Consider the following 15231-nt stretch of genomic DNA (forward strand, 5'->3'; position numbering starts at 1 on the left):
AGCTCATATTGTTTTAGTGTGTCTATTACAGCAGTGTGCCGGGACTGTAGCCACAGCTACTAACCATAGAAAATACGCTTACGTGGTTTGAAATAAAGTTTTAAGGTCACGTGACTTACTGAATAAGATAACGTCATTGCCAGCAATGAGGTTGACTAGATATACTATGATGTAGAAGCTGATCAGAGATTTGGAATCCATGTTTAAAATATCCAACAAGATCTTGGGGTCTTTTGGTGGGAGCTTTTGTCAACTTCGTTTTTTTCTTTCTGTCTGTAACAACAACAAAAAAAGTAACTTATCAAAGGGAAAGAACGTCCCACTTATAGCTATATCTTTCAATAATGTATAAGTTATTTCCTTTTTATGTTTATTGATTCATATTTTTTTTAGGTACAATAAATAATTTTTCAGCTTGATCCGAGAATAGGTAAGAGAGAGAGAAATAACGTGTCCAAATATCTAAAGGGAATGAACCCTACATATTATTTAGTCGTATCTGTGAATGCTGAAGGATTAATTTCTTTTGTTGGTATCAAACGAAATAATTAATTACCAGAAATGAATTAACTAATTGGTTAATTTTTTAAAAATTAATTCATGTCTTGTCAATGCCAATAAATAATGGTGCCAAGTTTCAACTTGATTCGAGAATGAGTGTTACTTCAATAACGAGTATAAACGTTTTACCAGACAGACAGACAGCCAGAGTGAGTTTATAATGAGCTTTTGAATAAATTAAATCAAGAACTGTGAATCCTATTTCTTAGGAAAATGATAGGATCCAGCAACATCCATTTGAAAGCAATAAATAATTAACAGTTTTTAGATTTATATGTATTTAGGGCAAACCATTTCTATGCGTCTGGGATTTCGATCCAGATTTGTCATTAAGACGAAATAGAATAAAGGAAAAAAAAATTAAACAGGAATAATCGAGCTTGTTGTCTGGATATAAAAGGGCAATAATAAGGAACTATAATTACAGCAGAGTCTCTGATTATCTAAACAAAGCTTATATCAACTTGACTTGTATAGTAGGGAAAATTATTATGACCTATGACCTATGACAACACAGATGTTCAGAAGTTATTTGATGTGAACTAGTTGATGACTTCCGAGGGCGCAGTCGTCATGACTGGATAATTTACAACATCTAACTAATCAAGACAATGATTATTGATCATATTTGTTGTGATACGTCATCCGTCCTATAGTATGTATAAATATGTCTTTTTTTTTTTTTTTTTTAAGAAAGAATTAATGACAAAAAAAACTTGCGAAAATCTGAATATTCTTAGGACGATGTTCTGAGTATTTACTTTATCGTCCACTAATAATACTTCCATAGAGTTGGGCAACCTTTTTTTTTGAGGGTCTTAAGCTTGATTTAGGGCTACTTTACATACGCTACTGTTCCAGTTAGTACCCAAGGAATATTTATGCCAAGTTTTATCAAGATTGGTCGAACGTTCTTGATTTTTATAGCCACTGCGCAAGCATATACATACGCAATAATTTATGTTTTATATTATAGATTAACAGCGTCATAGAAATGGTACCATTCTATTTGAATAATTAGTAATATAATATTTTCTCCGACGTTTTTTTTTATATAGCTAAGAATTCTTACGACATAACCCACTTACAAATACAAAGTGGAAGCAATTGAATTGAGATTTTAAATAAATATCTCTCCATTAAGTCCCGTTACGCTCAAGGCAAGAGCCTATTGATCTAGAGGAGCGTACAAAAGACTCGAATGTCTTTGCGTGGGTGGGTATATGCTTCTACTGCCGCATGTCAACTGTATGATAAATAACATTTAGACTTCGTGGCTATTTAGATTTAATAGTACGCTGTAGGGGGGATTTAAAATAATAAGGAATTCCTAAATATTCCACGATGACTCGAAATCAAGGAGTATTAGCAAGGGAAAAAAACGAAAAGTAATTAGGGTCCATAATATATCGTTTGGCGAATTAGAAGAAATGGATCTTATCTTATCTTATAAATAACAGATTTTCCCTCTCACCAGAAGATAATTACGTCGTTACGTGCATCTAGGTGTTACTCTAGTCGTCTTATTTATTAAGTATGATTTAGCCAGCTAGGCAGTAGCGTAGCTAGGGTGGGGGGAGAATATGAAAATCCCCCCGGTGCCCCTACTTGAGGGGGGGGTGCCCAAATGAGTGTTTTTTACATTAAATATAAAATATTACACAAAATGCAGGGGCCCCCAAAGAGGTCAAGCCTCTCGGGCCCCCCAAATGATGGAAAATTCCTAGCTACGCCCCTGTTTTTTTTTTATGTTGTCTTTTCCATCGCTTTCTCTGTCTGCCTCTTCTTCTTCCTGGAACTGTTTCCTGAAGGAAGGTCTTTGCGAGCCCCGAAGATCTTGTAATATGGCCATAGATTTTTAGCTTGAGTTTTTTTTACGATAGTTAGTAGGTCATCGTGGGGTCCAATCGCTGCAGTAACGACGTCTCTAATCTCTTGGTTTGTGATGCGGTCTTTGAATGTGATACCTAGGATCCTTCTGTAGCATCTTAATTCCATTGCTAGAATCCTCCTCTTTAGCTCTGCAGTCAGCGTCCAAGACTCGCAAGCATATAAGTATATATATATATATATACTAGCCGGATATGACCCGCGGCCTGCGGGCCTTAGTTTGATATTACCGATCTAGTGGAATGAATCTATACGTCAAACGTGGAGAATGTGCCCTGCACATTTTAAAATGACGTCATGGATCTAGTCACGTAAAAATAGTTTTGCAATTTTTTTTTACTCTACCTATTGATAGAACCAGAGCACGTCAAATAAGAGTCATGTTTTAGAACTTGGTGGCCAGGAGAAAACAAAGAGGTCATACAGTACGTGGAGCTTGTCAATACTCGATATTATTTCGGGTTGAACACACTGAGATAAAAATATAAAAATACTAAAAAAGCAAAAAAACAAAACAACAACCACAACTATAAAGCTTGTATAAGGGGATTATAACTCATTCACAACTATATCTCTCAATAAAGTAGAATCGATTTCCCTTTTTTCAAACAAAATAATTAATTAGAAATAATTAATTGACTAAATGGTTAATTTTTTTAATTGATTGATTTATACTTTGTTATGTACGAAAATATAATTGTTTCAAGTTTCCACTTGATCAGGGATTGGGTGTAGGAGAAATAGCGTGTACACAAACTTTTTACCAGACAGACAGACAGAAAGACTGAATTGATATAAGCTTTGTGAAAATACTTCCAGATCTTGAGCGAATGCCAAATGCGGTGTTGAACCCAAGCTCATCCTTAGAGCTTTCTAAGTAGTTGGTTTAAAATTAGATCATATAGATGTGCACCGTCTTGGAAGAGAGTGTCCTTTTTTTTGTAAGACATCTCCGACAGCGTATTTCAGCTCTACACCCAATAGGTATTTCACATTAAACTGTGTGACAGAGGGCCCGCATGTTGGTATTATGGGCTGCCTGTGACAACAACAAAAAAAAAAAAAAGAAAATCTATTTATTACAGTGCCCCTTAGGGGGTCCCGTTTGTCCTCTCGAAGGCTGACTCTATTCAATTTTACATGCGGGAATAACATTTTAAATGATATCGTTGTGAACTGGCAGTTGTATAAGAATCTATACATAGGTTTTGTGACTGTTAGGTTTTAATAACTATTCAACTTCCCGAAGATTTTTACAAAGATTATATCAACTCTTATTATAGTTAGCCTAGATCTTGTTACTATTTCAGTTACATGACTGATCCTAAGGAATTGATACAACTAAGCTTAATATAAGCTTTCTTTTATTTTTCTAAATGTGACGCTGAGAATAATTTTAATATTGCTTTCCCATTGCAACATACGAACGTGACACGCTGACAGGCAGACAACATAAACACAATAGCGGCCGCAGAGACAAGACTGCACCGAGAAGAGAGCTGCCTGGAATGCTATAAGGCAATGAGACATCGAGTGTGAGTGGCTGCTTGAATGTAGGTGTGTGTATATCTGTGTGTGTGTATGTGTGTATATCCGTGTGTGTGTGTATGTGTATGTGTGTGTATCCGTGTGTGTGTGTATGTGTGTGCATCCGTGTGTGTGTATGTGTGTGTATCCGTGTGTGTGTATGTGTGTGTATCCGTGTGTGTGTATGTGTGTGTATCCGTGTGTGTGTGTGTTCGTGTTCGTGAATGTATGTGTGTGTATCCGTGTGTGTGTGTGTGTGTGTTTGTATCCGTGTGTGTGTGTATGTGTGTTCGTGTGACAAACAAACAATGTCACAGTGACTAGGGCTGCCACTAGACCGACTATAAAAAAAACTGAGTTCAAGTTTAAAACGACACACCCCTCGCCCCCCCCCCCCACCTCCACCACGGGTTGACCATAACTGTTGTCACCAAATGTCTACAGAATAAAACAAGACAGTACACCGCCCCCCCCCCCCTTTTTCCTCCCTCTAACGATTTCAATAAATTAATGACATTTTAAGTGTTCTAATGAAAGTCAGCTCCACACAGTCCCCGCCCCCCCCCCTAGACACACACACACACACACATATTCTCACACGCATAAAGACATACACATGAAAGCCTGAACTAAAAGCGAATAGCCTGAAATGAATTAATTACAAAAAGTTAAAAGAAAAATGCGAACCGGAAGTGAAACGGGCGTTTAGTAACGGAGTTCCACCAATGGGACTGTAAATAGAGGCTACTTTTCAACTGGCCTAGTCTTCTTCTGAATATGAGAGAGAGAGAGAGAGAGAGAGAGAGAGAGAAAGAAAGAGAGAAACAAGGAAGTAGACAAGAGAATGGGGAAAAAAACAGAGACAGTGTCAAAGAAACAGAGAGAGAGAGAGAGAAAGAAACACAGAGACAGAGAGGAGCAATGAAATGGAGAGAGAGAAAGACACAGATGACGAAAGAGAATCACACACACACAGAGAAAACAAAATGACACTAAATTGTGAATTTTAGATTTTTTTTTTCTTTCAAAATCTCCCAGCATTTTCTTCCTCTTTTCTTTGTCTTGCATTTTATGTACCATCATACGGCCACCACATTTCTTTATATCTATTTCTCTTCTTTTTTCTGTCCTTAGCCTGCGAATCCGGAGTGACCGTGTCACTGGAAATAACAGCCCTATGGCTCAAATCTGTCTAACAGTTTCAGATTGTTGGCAGGAGTGGAGATCTCTGGTCGCGCACTGTTGAAGCGCATCTTGTCAGTAATTTAAAAACAAATCTTTTTCTTCAGGATGGTTCATAGATTACATGTTTCTTTCCATCTGTCATTTTATTTCTATTTCTATCAGTATCTCTCTATCTTTTTCCTCATTTGTTACTCCATCTTTCCTGTTTCATTTCCTCTCTCTCTTTTATATTTTAAACTAAATTTTGCTTCTTTTTTTTTTCTTCTTAAGTTTTCTTTACTTTCTCTTTTTTAACTGTCTTTTTCTCTCTGTGTCTTTTTCTTTCTGTAGTTTTTCTCTCTGTATTTGTTCTCTCTGTACTTGTTGCCCTTTAGAACAACGTTTTTCTCTAGTTATCTCCCTTTCTCTTATTCTCCGTTTGTCTGGGGTGGTTTCTTTTTTTTAACTGACGCTTTTTATCTGAACTTTTCTCATTTCTTCTCTTTTTTTCTTTATTGTTCTCTGTCTCTACTCACATCTTTTAGATTCATCTTTCTATTTTAAGATTTTTTATTAATGGTTTCCTTTTTTTTTCCCTAACGTTTAATGTCTCTTTTACAAATTTGTTTTTCTGTGTATGTGAATTTGTTGAATCTTTTTTCCTGGTTTTTCTTCATTTTCTCTCCAGTCTCTTTTTTTTCTTCTTTTATTTTCTTTTTTTTTGTCTCGAGCTTTCTTGTACTCTCTTTAGCTACTTCTTTTCTTCGAAGGTTCTGGTCTTTTTAAATTTTGTTACTTTTAATTTGACTTTGTCTTTGTCTCTTTAATTTTCTTTTTGGTCACTCTTTGTTTAATAATAATAATAATAATAATAATAATCTTTATTATCCGTAAGGAAATTTGTCTTACAATTTGTGCATTACACCAAACAAAAAACATTATAACTATAAGAAACCAAAGTGTACATTCACACCAGACTCACTCATAATTTACATGTGACAAAGTTTATACCAGATTGTTCTTATTTAATGATTTGATTTCCAGGGGAACAAAAGAGTGTTTGTGTCTGTTTGTCTTTGCTATCGGTGTCTTGTATCTCTTTTGTGATGGTAAAATCACAAAGTCCTGACACAAAGGGTGATTCTTTATTTCGAGGATCTTGTTAGCTTTTTTATAGATGTTTGTCTCAAACAACTGCCCAAATGGGGTTTGTTTTTTGCCAATGATTTTGCCAGCAGCATTTAGGATTCTATTAAGTTTATTTTTATTTTTAATGCTCAGATTGCCATACCAGGCAGTGATATTGAAACTTAAAATATTGCAGATGTGAGCGTGATAAAACATAGCCAAGGCCTTTTCGCTAACATTAAACGAGGACAGTTTTCTTAGTAGTCGTAATCTTTGCTGCCCTTTTTTGCTGATATAATCAGTATTTGCAACATTCTGTGAGCCTCTTCATTCTTTTTGTATCTCTTTTTTTAAATCTCTTTTTGACTTTTTCTTTTTTCTCTATTTTTTAAATTTTTCTGTCTCTCTATTTCTGTGTCTGTCTCTCTATCTTTCTCTATCTCTCTTTCTCTCTTTTTTTCTTCTCTCTCTCTTTTTTCTTTCTCTATCTCTCTTTCTATCTCTTTCTCTTTCTCACTCTTTAAGTCTCTCTCTCTTTCTATTTCTCTCTCTCACTCTTTCTGTCTCTTTCTTTCTCTTTCTCTCTCTTTCTCTCTCGATTGCCTCTTTATATTTTCTTTCTTTTTCTGCCTCCCATTTAAAAAAATACTTTAAAAGAAAAACAAACTGTCATTGAACTGCCCCAACCACCACCCAGTGCTTACGAAGAGGTTGTGACTGGTGGGGCTGAGAGAGTAACATCAAATTACTACAAGCAAAAATATAAAAACAAACAACCTTTCTCAGTCAAATAGAACACAGACTTTAACAAAAGCCATAACTTGAGCTGCGAGGTAATAGATCTGGATCTGTCGATATAAATTAGTGCCTTTAGCTCAAGACAATAATTTCCTGACGTCCGTGGGTAGAGAGATGTTGGTTTTATTCAGAGTATGTGTATATGTGTGTGTGTGTGTGTGTGTTAGGTATGACTGTAGTCCTGTGTGTATGTACGTGTGTGACTTCAGTCCTGTGTGTGTGTGTATGTGTATGTGTGAGACTGTAGCCCTGTGTGTGAGCACATGTGTGTATGTTGTATTGTGTTAATTTTCGGTCAGAGCTCCAATGAAGTTGAAAGTGTATTGAATGCAAATGACAATACATAGTTTAGAACAGTGATTCCCAAAGTGGTCTATATAGACCCACAGGGGTCTACGAGTACTTCCAAGGGGTCTACGAAAGGGAAAAAATAAATTGGTGATCTATGAGATGTCCAGGGGAGTGTACAATAATACATTCGATTTTGATATATCGTGACTTTAATTTTCAGATCCCATTAATGTAATTATTTTCTACACTAATATATGATTTTGTACCTTAGTTAATACTTAAAATATTTATCCTGCTAATCAAACGAAAAATGGTTGGATTAAAGAGCTTAATTTTGTTTACATGTAACTAATGTTTAAAATATAGAAATGTAGATTGTACAGCGTTGATTATTAAAATTTGGAATTCATTCCTTCCTTGTCAAACAATCGGTTGTCTAAGTGCCTTTTTTTACGATATGAAACTAATTATGCTGGAAGATCAATTGAGACGATGCCACCCTGATAAAAAGATAAAAGTTTGAACAACTTTCGAACTCTCGAAGATAAAGTTCAGAATAGACCCACAAAATCTCTCTTCAACATCATATAGAGAAGATGGTGATTTGTGAGCGTCTAACAAGATCTCTTTACTTATAGCCAAACATGGAAAACACTATAGATAAAACATTGATTTTTACCAGCCATTGAATTAGTTTTAAAAGCGATATTATTTTACACAAACCTAGTACCCACATGTGATATTATCCAACACATTTCTTTACGCCACAATACATTTCAAGAGCACATCGGTGGTATGAGTTATATCATTAAAACTTCTTATGCTTATGTAATTCTTTGCAAACGACAAATACAGTTTGGGATCAGTGGGGTCTCAGGCTCTGACAGAGTGTAGCACTGTGTGCTGCTAACTGCCTAAAGTTCGCCGTATATCTGCAGAGGTTTGAATTTAGTTTTCCTTCTGCTAGTTGGGTTGCAAGCTTAGGCTAATGAGTCCGTCCTGCCCAAAAGCTTGATTAAGGCGCCAGTCACTCGCGTTCGCCCCTTTTCCTGTTAATGAAAACAGTTCCGCCGGGACCCAATATCTGAGCCACATGTGAAAGATCAAGAAATACACGAGAAAACGTCTACAATGATACTTAACTCTTTCTCTTCGTTATTATTTACCACATTCTGATGGACTCAACGTTGGTATCGTCAGTTAGGAGAGAAAGAGTTAAGGGAAATTAATAAATGGATTAATATTCAATCTTTGAAGGACTACTTCATAGAACAACAAATTCTTTATTAAACATTATATCCGTAGCAACAGATGAAAAGCCTGTATTTAAAAAATACATTTTCCAGTGTGTTTGGTGATTCCAGTAATACATATTAATTACTTTTTTAAAATGGTTTAAACTTATCTGGACCAGTTGGGAACACGGGGGGGGGGGGGGGGGGAAGCGAGAAGAAAAAATGGGATGTCTGGGTGGATTTTACCGTGTTTTTTTAAAAAGCATTGACAAAAAACAAAAAGGGAGAATGACCTGAATTTGAACTCATTGACTCAACTTATCGTGCCGACGTGCTAACCACTCTGCTAGTGAAGTACTTGTGACTAGAGAAGATTGTATGGTCAATATTGTTTTGTTTTTTTTCAATTTAGCACGGCGATCTATAAAGGGGACTAATTAAGCTTATACCACCACTTCAGTCAAGTAGATTTTCTTTTCCCTTGTTCGATATACCAAACAAAATAATTAATTACCAATAGTTTATTAACTAATTTGTTAAAAAAAATGTTCTTGTGTTGTCAGGTAAAAGAAATAATTGTGCAAAATTTCGGCTTGATCCGAGATTGGGTGTCGGAGAAATAAAATGTTTAAATATTTTACCAGACAGACAGACAGACAGACAGAATGAGTTGATATAAGCTTTGTAACAAGCAATAGAAAAAAAAAGAATACTTTTTAAAACCAAAGTCATGGGTGGAAATGTAAAAAAGATGTACATTTTAAGGAAAAAAGAATGAATCTTTCATATCAAACCAAAACTTCGTGCGACGCTGTATGCTTGTTAGTTACGTCAAGTGTGAAGCAAACGTCATGGGTTCGATCCCCATTAGGCCAATCTTTATTTTTCTCTATTTTTTATTTTTAAAAATGTATTTTTTTTTTATTTTCTTATTTTAACATAAAGTAAGAATTGATTTCGTTAGAAAAATTAACTTGTTATGTTAATATGGTTGATACATGTTTTAGTCTAATTATACTCAACCCTCCCCCCCCCCCCACCAACACAGACACAAACCACATTCCACACATGTAATCCACAGACTTTGTTGATAATATCCAACAGAAATGTTTTCCCACATCACATAAAAGTGAGAAAAAAAATCACATTATTGAATCACTTAAAAAAAAAAACTACTAAAAACTTTTCACAAAATACCGAACGGATCAATTTATTAACGAAAGAGTCGAATTTAAAAAACAAAACAAAACACTTACTTGCGACCAGCGCAATTTGGGTATCACCACAGTGCGTTATCTTACAGCAACTCCATGTCCACGGTGCTGCTGTGGTCCTCAGTGATAATGCTATCTCGCCCTAGTGGTCTGGGTGTGACCCGTTCAATGATAAACACAAAACACATCCACGGAAGATCAGGTTACAACAGTGTATTCCTTTCCTTGAATTCCCTCTCGAATCGTTTCCCTTTTTTTTTCTTGTGTAACTCGATATCTCCTTATAGATCTATAGTCTCACAAAGTAGTCACACTCCCGGTACTTAACTCCTTCTCTCCGTAATTATATACCACATTCTGGTCGAATCAACGTTGGTATCGTCGGTTAGGAAGTGGAGAGAGTTAAAATATAAGTTCTGGATTTGTAGACGACCAACCAGAATGAATGCCGATATTGGTATGTAACCGGAGCATACAATTTTCATTACAGGTGTATTTGATAGGTTACCTGTCCTCTTAGCTAACCACGTAAATAACTCAAAGTACTTACTAAGCTACTACTTAATTGATTCAACATCTACTGTTCATAAATTTTCACTCTTCCGCGTTTCTTTAATTCAATTTCTAGCGGGGGTTTATTTTTTTTCTTCTCTCTTTCCCTTGCTACTCTAGACAAATGACCGCACTTTTTTTTTGTTGTCTCCCCTTTTTGATTCTTTTTCTTTCCCTTTCTGGAGAATTTCTTGAATGGTAATAAGAAATAAAATGTCTGAATGGAGCTAAGCGCTGACGGGGGTTGCAATGTCTTTATCTAATTCTAAGCCATACACCAGTTACAGACCGGGCCAGGCACGTCTGTCAATAGACCCATTGTATGACACTAACCCCCCCTCCCCCCCAAGACATCTGAACTTTCTCTAACAATTTCCGGAGTACTTTGAATTGTCACTTGGCTAGCTCTTCATGTTACCTTCTCGCGAAGAGTCTCACACTTTGGAAAGTGGGATCGGCGACCCTTTTTTTTTTTTTTGTCAACTCACTCTGTCTGTTTGTCTGTCTGGTAAAACGTTTGTACACATTATTTCTCCCTCACACAATCTCGGATCAAGCTGACATTCTGCACAATTATTTCTTTTACACAAGAATCAATACCAAAAAAAATATTAATTAGTTGATTAATTATTGGTAATTAATTATTTTGTTTGGTATCTCGATCAAGGGAAGGAAATTGTACTTGATTGAATTGGTGGTATAAGCTGAATTAGTTCCCTTCATAAGTGGTCGTCATAGTAAACTGCACATGAAAAAATAGGACGCGACTATAACAACAATAGACAACTATACAATCTTCTATGTTCATAAGCTCTCTACTAGCAGAGTGGTTATCGTGTTGGCTTGAGAAACCTAAGAAAGTCGTTCTTACGTTGTTGTTTTTTTATATAAATGCTTTTTTATTGTTAGTCTAGAATCTAGATCAATTACAAATTTAATTACACGACTTAAATTAAGCTTCGTTTTTAAAATAGTATTTTTAAATATTTTCTTTTTCCGTAATTTAATCTGAATTGGGTTGTCTAAGCGTCGTATGGCGAAAACAAAAGACGCACGCATGTGATGGTTTAGTAAAAGTTGATCATGTCACTGTTTTTTTAATGTGATTATTATTATTATTATTATTATTATTATTATTTATTCAGATTATAATTTAACTTATAATAACACACAAGACAAACAGGTTAAGGCATCCATGCCCAGACCATAGAATACTGTTGAGCAGTCAAGGTTATTGAGAAGTTGTATACAGTTCATGATCATTTACACTGTTCATTAAAATATACCCGCTGGAGTTTATTAATCATAAAGTCACAGTCGCAGATTAAGGAGATTAAGTGACTGGCCAAAACAACATCAGTTTTTCATGTTAATTACAAAGAGAGAAGATCCAAAATTGTTCTTAATTATTATTTTTTTTTTTAAATTGATTTATTGAATATTTTTGATGCATTTTCCTAGCCTTTTGGGATTAATGAGATTTAAAAATCCGGGAAATTTATATCTATAAAGTTCGTCTCTTAATGTGGTTTGGAGAAATGGAATAGAAATCTGAAATAATAAGAAAAGTAATAGGAAAGGAAGGGAGAGCGACATTGTTATTGCCCTTTTTTTCATCGTCCTTTAAGCATATTGTAAAAATGTTTGTCTAATATTTCACATGTTAAGATGTTCCTTCAGAGTTGAAGACAAAATCTACATCCTAGTCCAACCCTCCCGCAGTTCGACTGAGGAGGGCAGCAAGCCGAGTGTGAACCCTTGACCATAGAGACGACCAAACGACAGTCCAGCGAGTATACCGCACGACCAGGCATGGCTTTAGGACAGTCCTTGAATGTTGCTGTTATGTTATCAATTAAGCAAGATTTGGATTTGCATACGGGCGTCGCCAGTAATTAGATTATCACCTATAAAAAAAAACTATTGATACCGGATAGGAGATAAATCGATAGTGGTTACTATTGACGCATGTCTATTTATACACTTTATTTGCTTATACTGTACTATGCAGAGTAAATGTACAAACGTTGGCGGTGTTTGAAATGGTGTACTGTACATGCAACGTCACGCGGAGTCTTTCTGAACAGTTTGAAATTAATTAAATAAGGGGAAATAAGTAAATTACTCCTTTCAGACGAGCACACTGACCAACTATCTTTTACCCAACTAATGTCAGGTCACAGTCAGGTACCCACTCAAAGGCACTAAACTCAGAGGCGCCCTAAAAATCCCAAAATTAAAAATCCCAGGATTTAAACTAGGTTCAGAAGACGAGCGCTCTATCACTCACCCACCACGCCTGTATCATAGTCGTTAATTAATGCCTAATTTATAAAGAGACCCGGTCTAGAAACTGAGTCCTTTATAATATGAACTAGAGAATCTATCAAATGTTAAAACCGCTGCGCAATTAATCTCAGATCTAGAATTAGTGAATTCAACATTTCATTTTTGCAAAGCTTATATTAACTCACTCTGTCTGGTAAAAAGTGTTTACACGTTAATTCTCCCACACCCATTCTCGGATCAAGCTGAAACTTCGCATAATTATTTATTGACATAGACAAGACATGAATCAATAAAAAAAGTAATTAATTACACAATTAATTATTGGTAATTCATTATTTTGTTTAATAGCAACAAGGGAAACTAATATTATTAAATCCTAGCCCAAACCTCCGGCTGAACATCGGCGGGCAGGATTCGAACCCGGCATCATCGAGACGACAGTCCAGAACGCACACCGCAAGACCAATAGGGCCTATTTGATAGAAGCTAAGCTCTGACTGGATTCGCAATGTTAAGAGAATATGAAATTACTTCAATAAATTAATCGGCCATATATATATTCTGCCTGAGATTTGGGTGTCTTTAAGAAAATAAGATTTAGAACTCTTCGGAAGAAAAAGTTCCGGAAGGCTTGAAGAAAAGAATAGTATTGTACGGCGTCGAATGCCGCTCTCTTGTGATTGGAATATAAATAAGACCAGGGTAGGTTTCAACGTTTCCCATTGGTGTCGTCTGCTATAAATACAGACGCGACTAAGAATAGTGTAGTCTGTGGATTGGACTCTGGACATTGTATATGTTGATTTATTTAGATTGTATTTTTTCAGGCATTGCTAGGCTCTCAACGTTTTATCTATATTTGGGAAGATTCTTTTATATAAGGTTTTTTTTACTACGTTGACAGATTGAGATGTTTACAATGATTGAGATGATTACAATGATTACATTGTATTCGTCTTGAGAAAATTTTTTTTTTTAAAGTTTTAGTTTAAAATAAAAATGTGTGGTTTTTAGTTTTCATAAGTATGGTCAACAGTATATTATATGATAAGATAAGATTTGACAGATCTTTTCATTGCTTTCTGTATAAAGAGTCCTGCATCTAATATTTTCTACTAACTCTGAAGAAATATGTGTGTATGTACGGGAGAGATGACCAGATCTAAAACTATAGAATACAATTTAAAAGATACAAAAAAATAAACAATTTAAGGTTGCGGGAGTATTTACCAGAAATATCGACTGGCATCCCAGTAATCGTAATCGTAATTTCTTTACATGTTACTAATTTTTAAAAAGCCAGGCCTGTAATTCCCTGAGCTATAATCATCTATTTGTTTTTTATTCGATAGATTTTTTTCGGTTGAATTGATGATTTGCTTTAATCACTAATTTATTTAATCAGTGCCGGTTTTAGGTCTATGAAGACAGGATCTCCGTGAAATTCCCTGGTCCGCTACTATCTTTTGAATGCTTTAATATAAATGCGCTTAATAACTAAAATCATCTCATACCTTTATTATACACCCAAGAGCCCTGATTCGTTCATGCACCGACATATCACTAATTGTCCCATTTGACGTGAACGCAAAGAATTAGCAAAATTGAACCAGTTATTATTTTCCCTGTGCCTGGAAAGCGAGGCACGTTTCTCGATCAAAAACGCTGCTGTTAAATGGACCTCATTCACCAAAATGAACGGTCACGTGATAATATTGATAAAAACAACGGGAAAAAAACTGTCACGTGATAACCATTGTTGATTAAAATTAGATCGTAATTTGTATAGAAGAGATATAGAAGCACGTGAGTCAGTGTTGTTTGTTTTAGATTGATGAATGAGGTCCATTTACCCAAAGCGATTTTTTAAATTCGCAATTTAGACCCAATATGTTTTTTAAAGCCAACAAATCAAAAGTACAGTATTAAACCTTCCGTTTAAAGCACTATTTAAACTTTTTTTTATGAGAACATTTCTGCTTGGTGCCAAACTTTTGTCGACATTGTAAAAAAATATTTGGCTTTTGGTCATCTGAAGCCGAAATAAACTGAATACGGGATTTTAAAAATGGATTTAAAAAAAAAATTAAATGAAGGTATAACTTTTATTATTTTGTATGCTGAGAGTGTTTGTGTGTGTGTGTGTGAGGTCGATATAAGCGGGCTGGGAATCAACGTAACAAACTATTAATCAAGGGCCGAAAATATGTTTAAATGGGGGAGGGGGGTTTTCTGGACAAAATATTTTGTGAGCTTTGGATGCGCAGGGTGCAGTAAAAAAAAAAAGCTACTGCTGAAAAGAATGTGAAGTGTTTTATTTGTTCTTTCTCATATTTTGACAGACCTGCCAGTTAGTCCATCATTCTTCCTTGGTACCATTACCGCATGGACCGGATTGCCTGAAATTAGCCAGGAGAGCCAATGTCTTTATAATTTAGCTAGTTTACATATAACATGTACAACGTAATAATTGTTTATTATATTTCTGATGGAACGATTCTAATGAGATTTGAAACGAACGGTTCTTAGTAAGTTGACATAAGTACTAGATATTACATGAGATAAAGGCCCTAACATCGGCT

General features: G+C 35.4%; 1 protein-coding gene across 8 annotated transcripts in view; it reads right to left on the reverse strand.

Moving 5' to 3' along the window:
- Nucleotides 1–10648, reverse strand: part of LOC106054935 (uncharacterized) — a 110890-nt gene extending 100242 nt beyond the window's left edge. For 7 of the 8 annotated variants that reach the window (XM_056003536.1, XM_056003537.1, XM_056003539.1 and 4 more), the window contains exons 1-2: nucleotides 9851–10647; nucleotides 120–273 (exon numbers count right to left, since the gene is read on the reverse strand). In XM_056003536.1, coding sequence (XP_055859511.1) covers nucleotides 120–201 — 82 coding nt within the window. In that variant the 5' untranslated portion in view covers nucleotides 202–273; nucleotides 9851–10647. Of the gene's footprint in view, nucleotides 1–119; nucleotides 274–9850 lie in introns of all 8 variants that reach the window. The other variant, XM_056003541.1, reaches the window with a different exon arrangement.
- Nucleotides 10649–15231: the final 4583 nt, after the last annotated feature.

Source organism: Biomphalaria glabrata, chromosome 11 (genome assembly GCF_947242115.1).
Source record: "Biomphalaria glabrata chromosome 11, xgBioGlab47.1, whole genome shotgun sequence".
NCBI lineage: Eukaryota > Metazoa > Mollusca > Gastropoda > Planorbidae > Biomphalaria > Biomphalaria glabrata.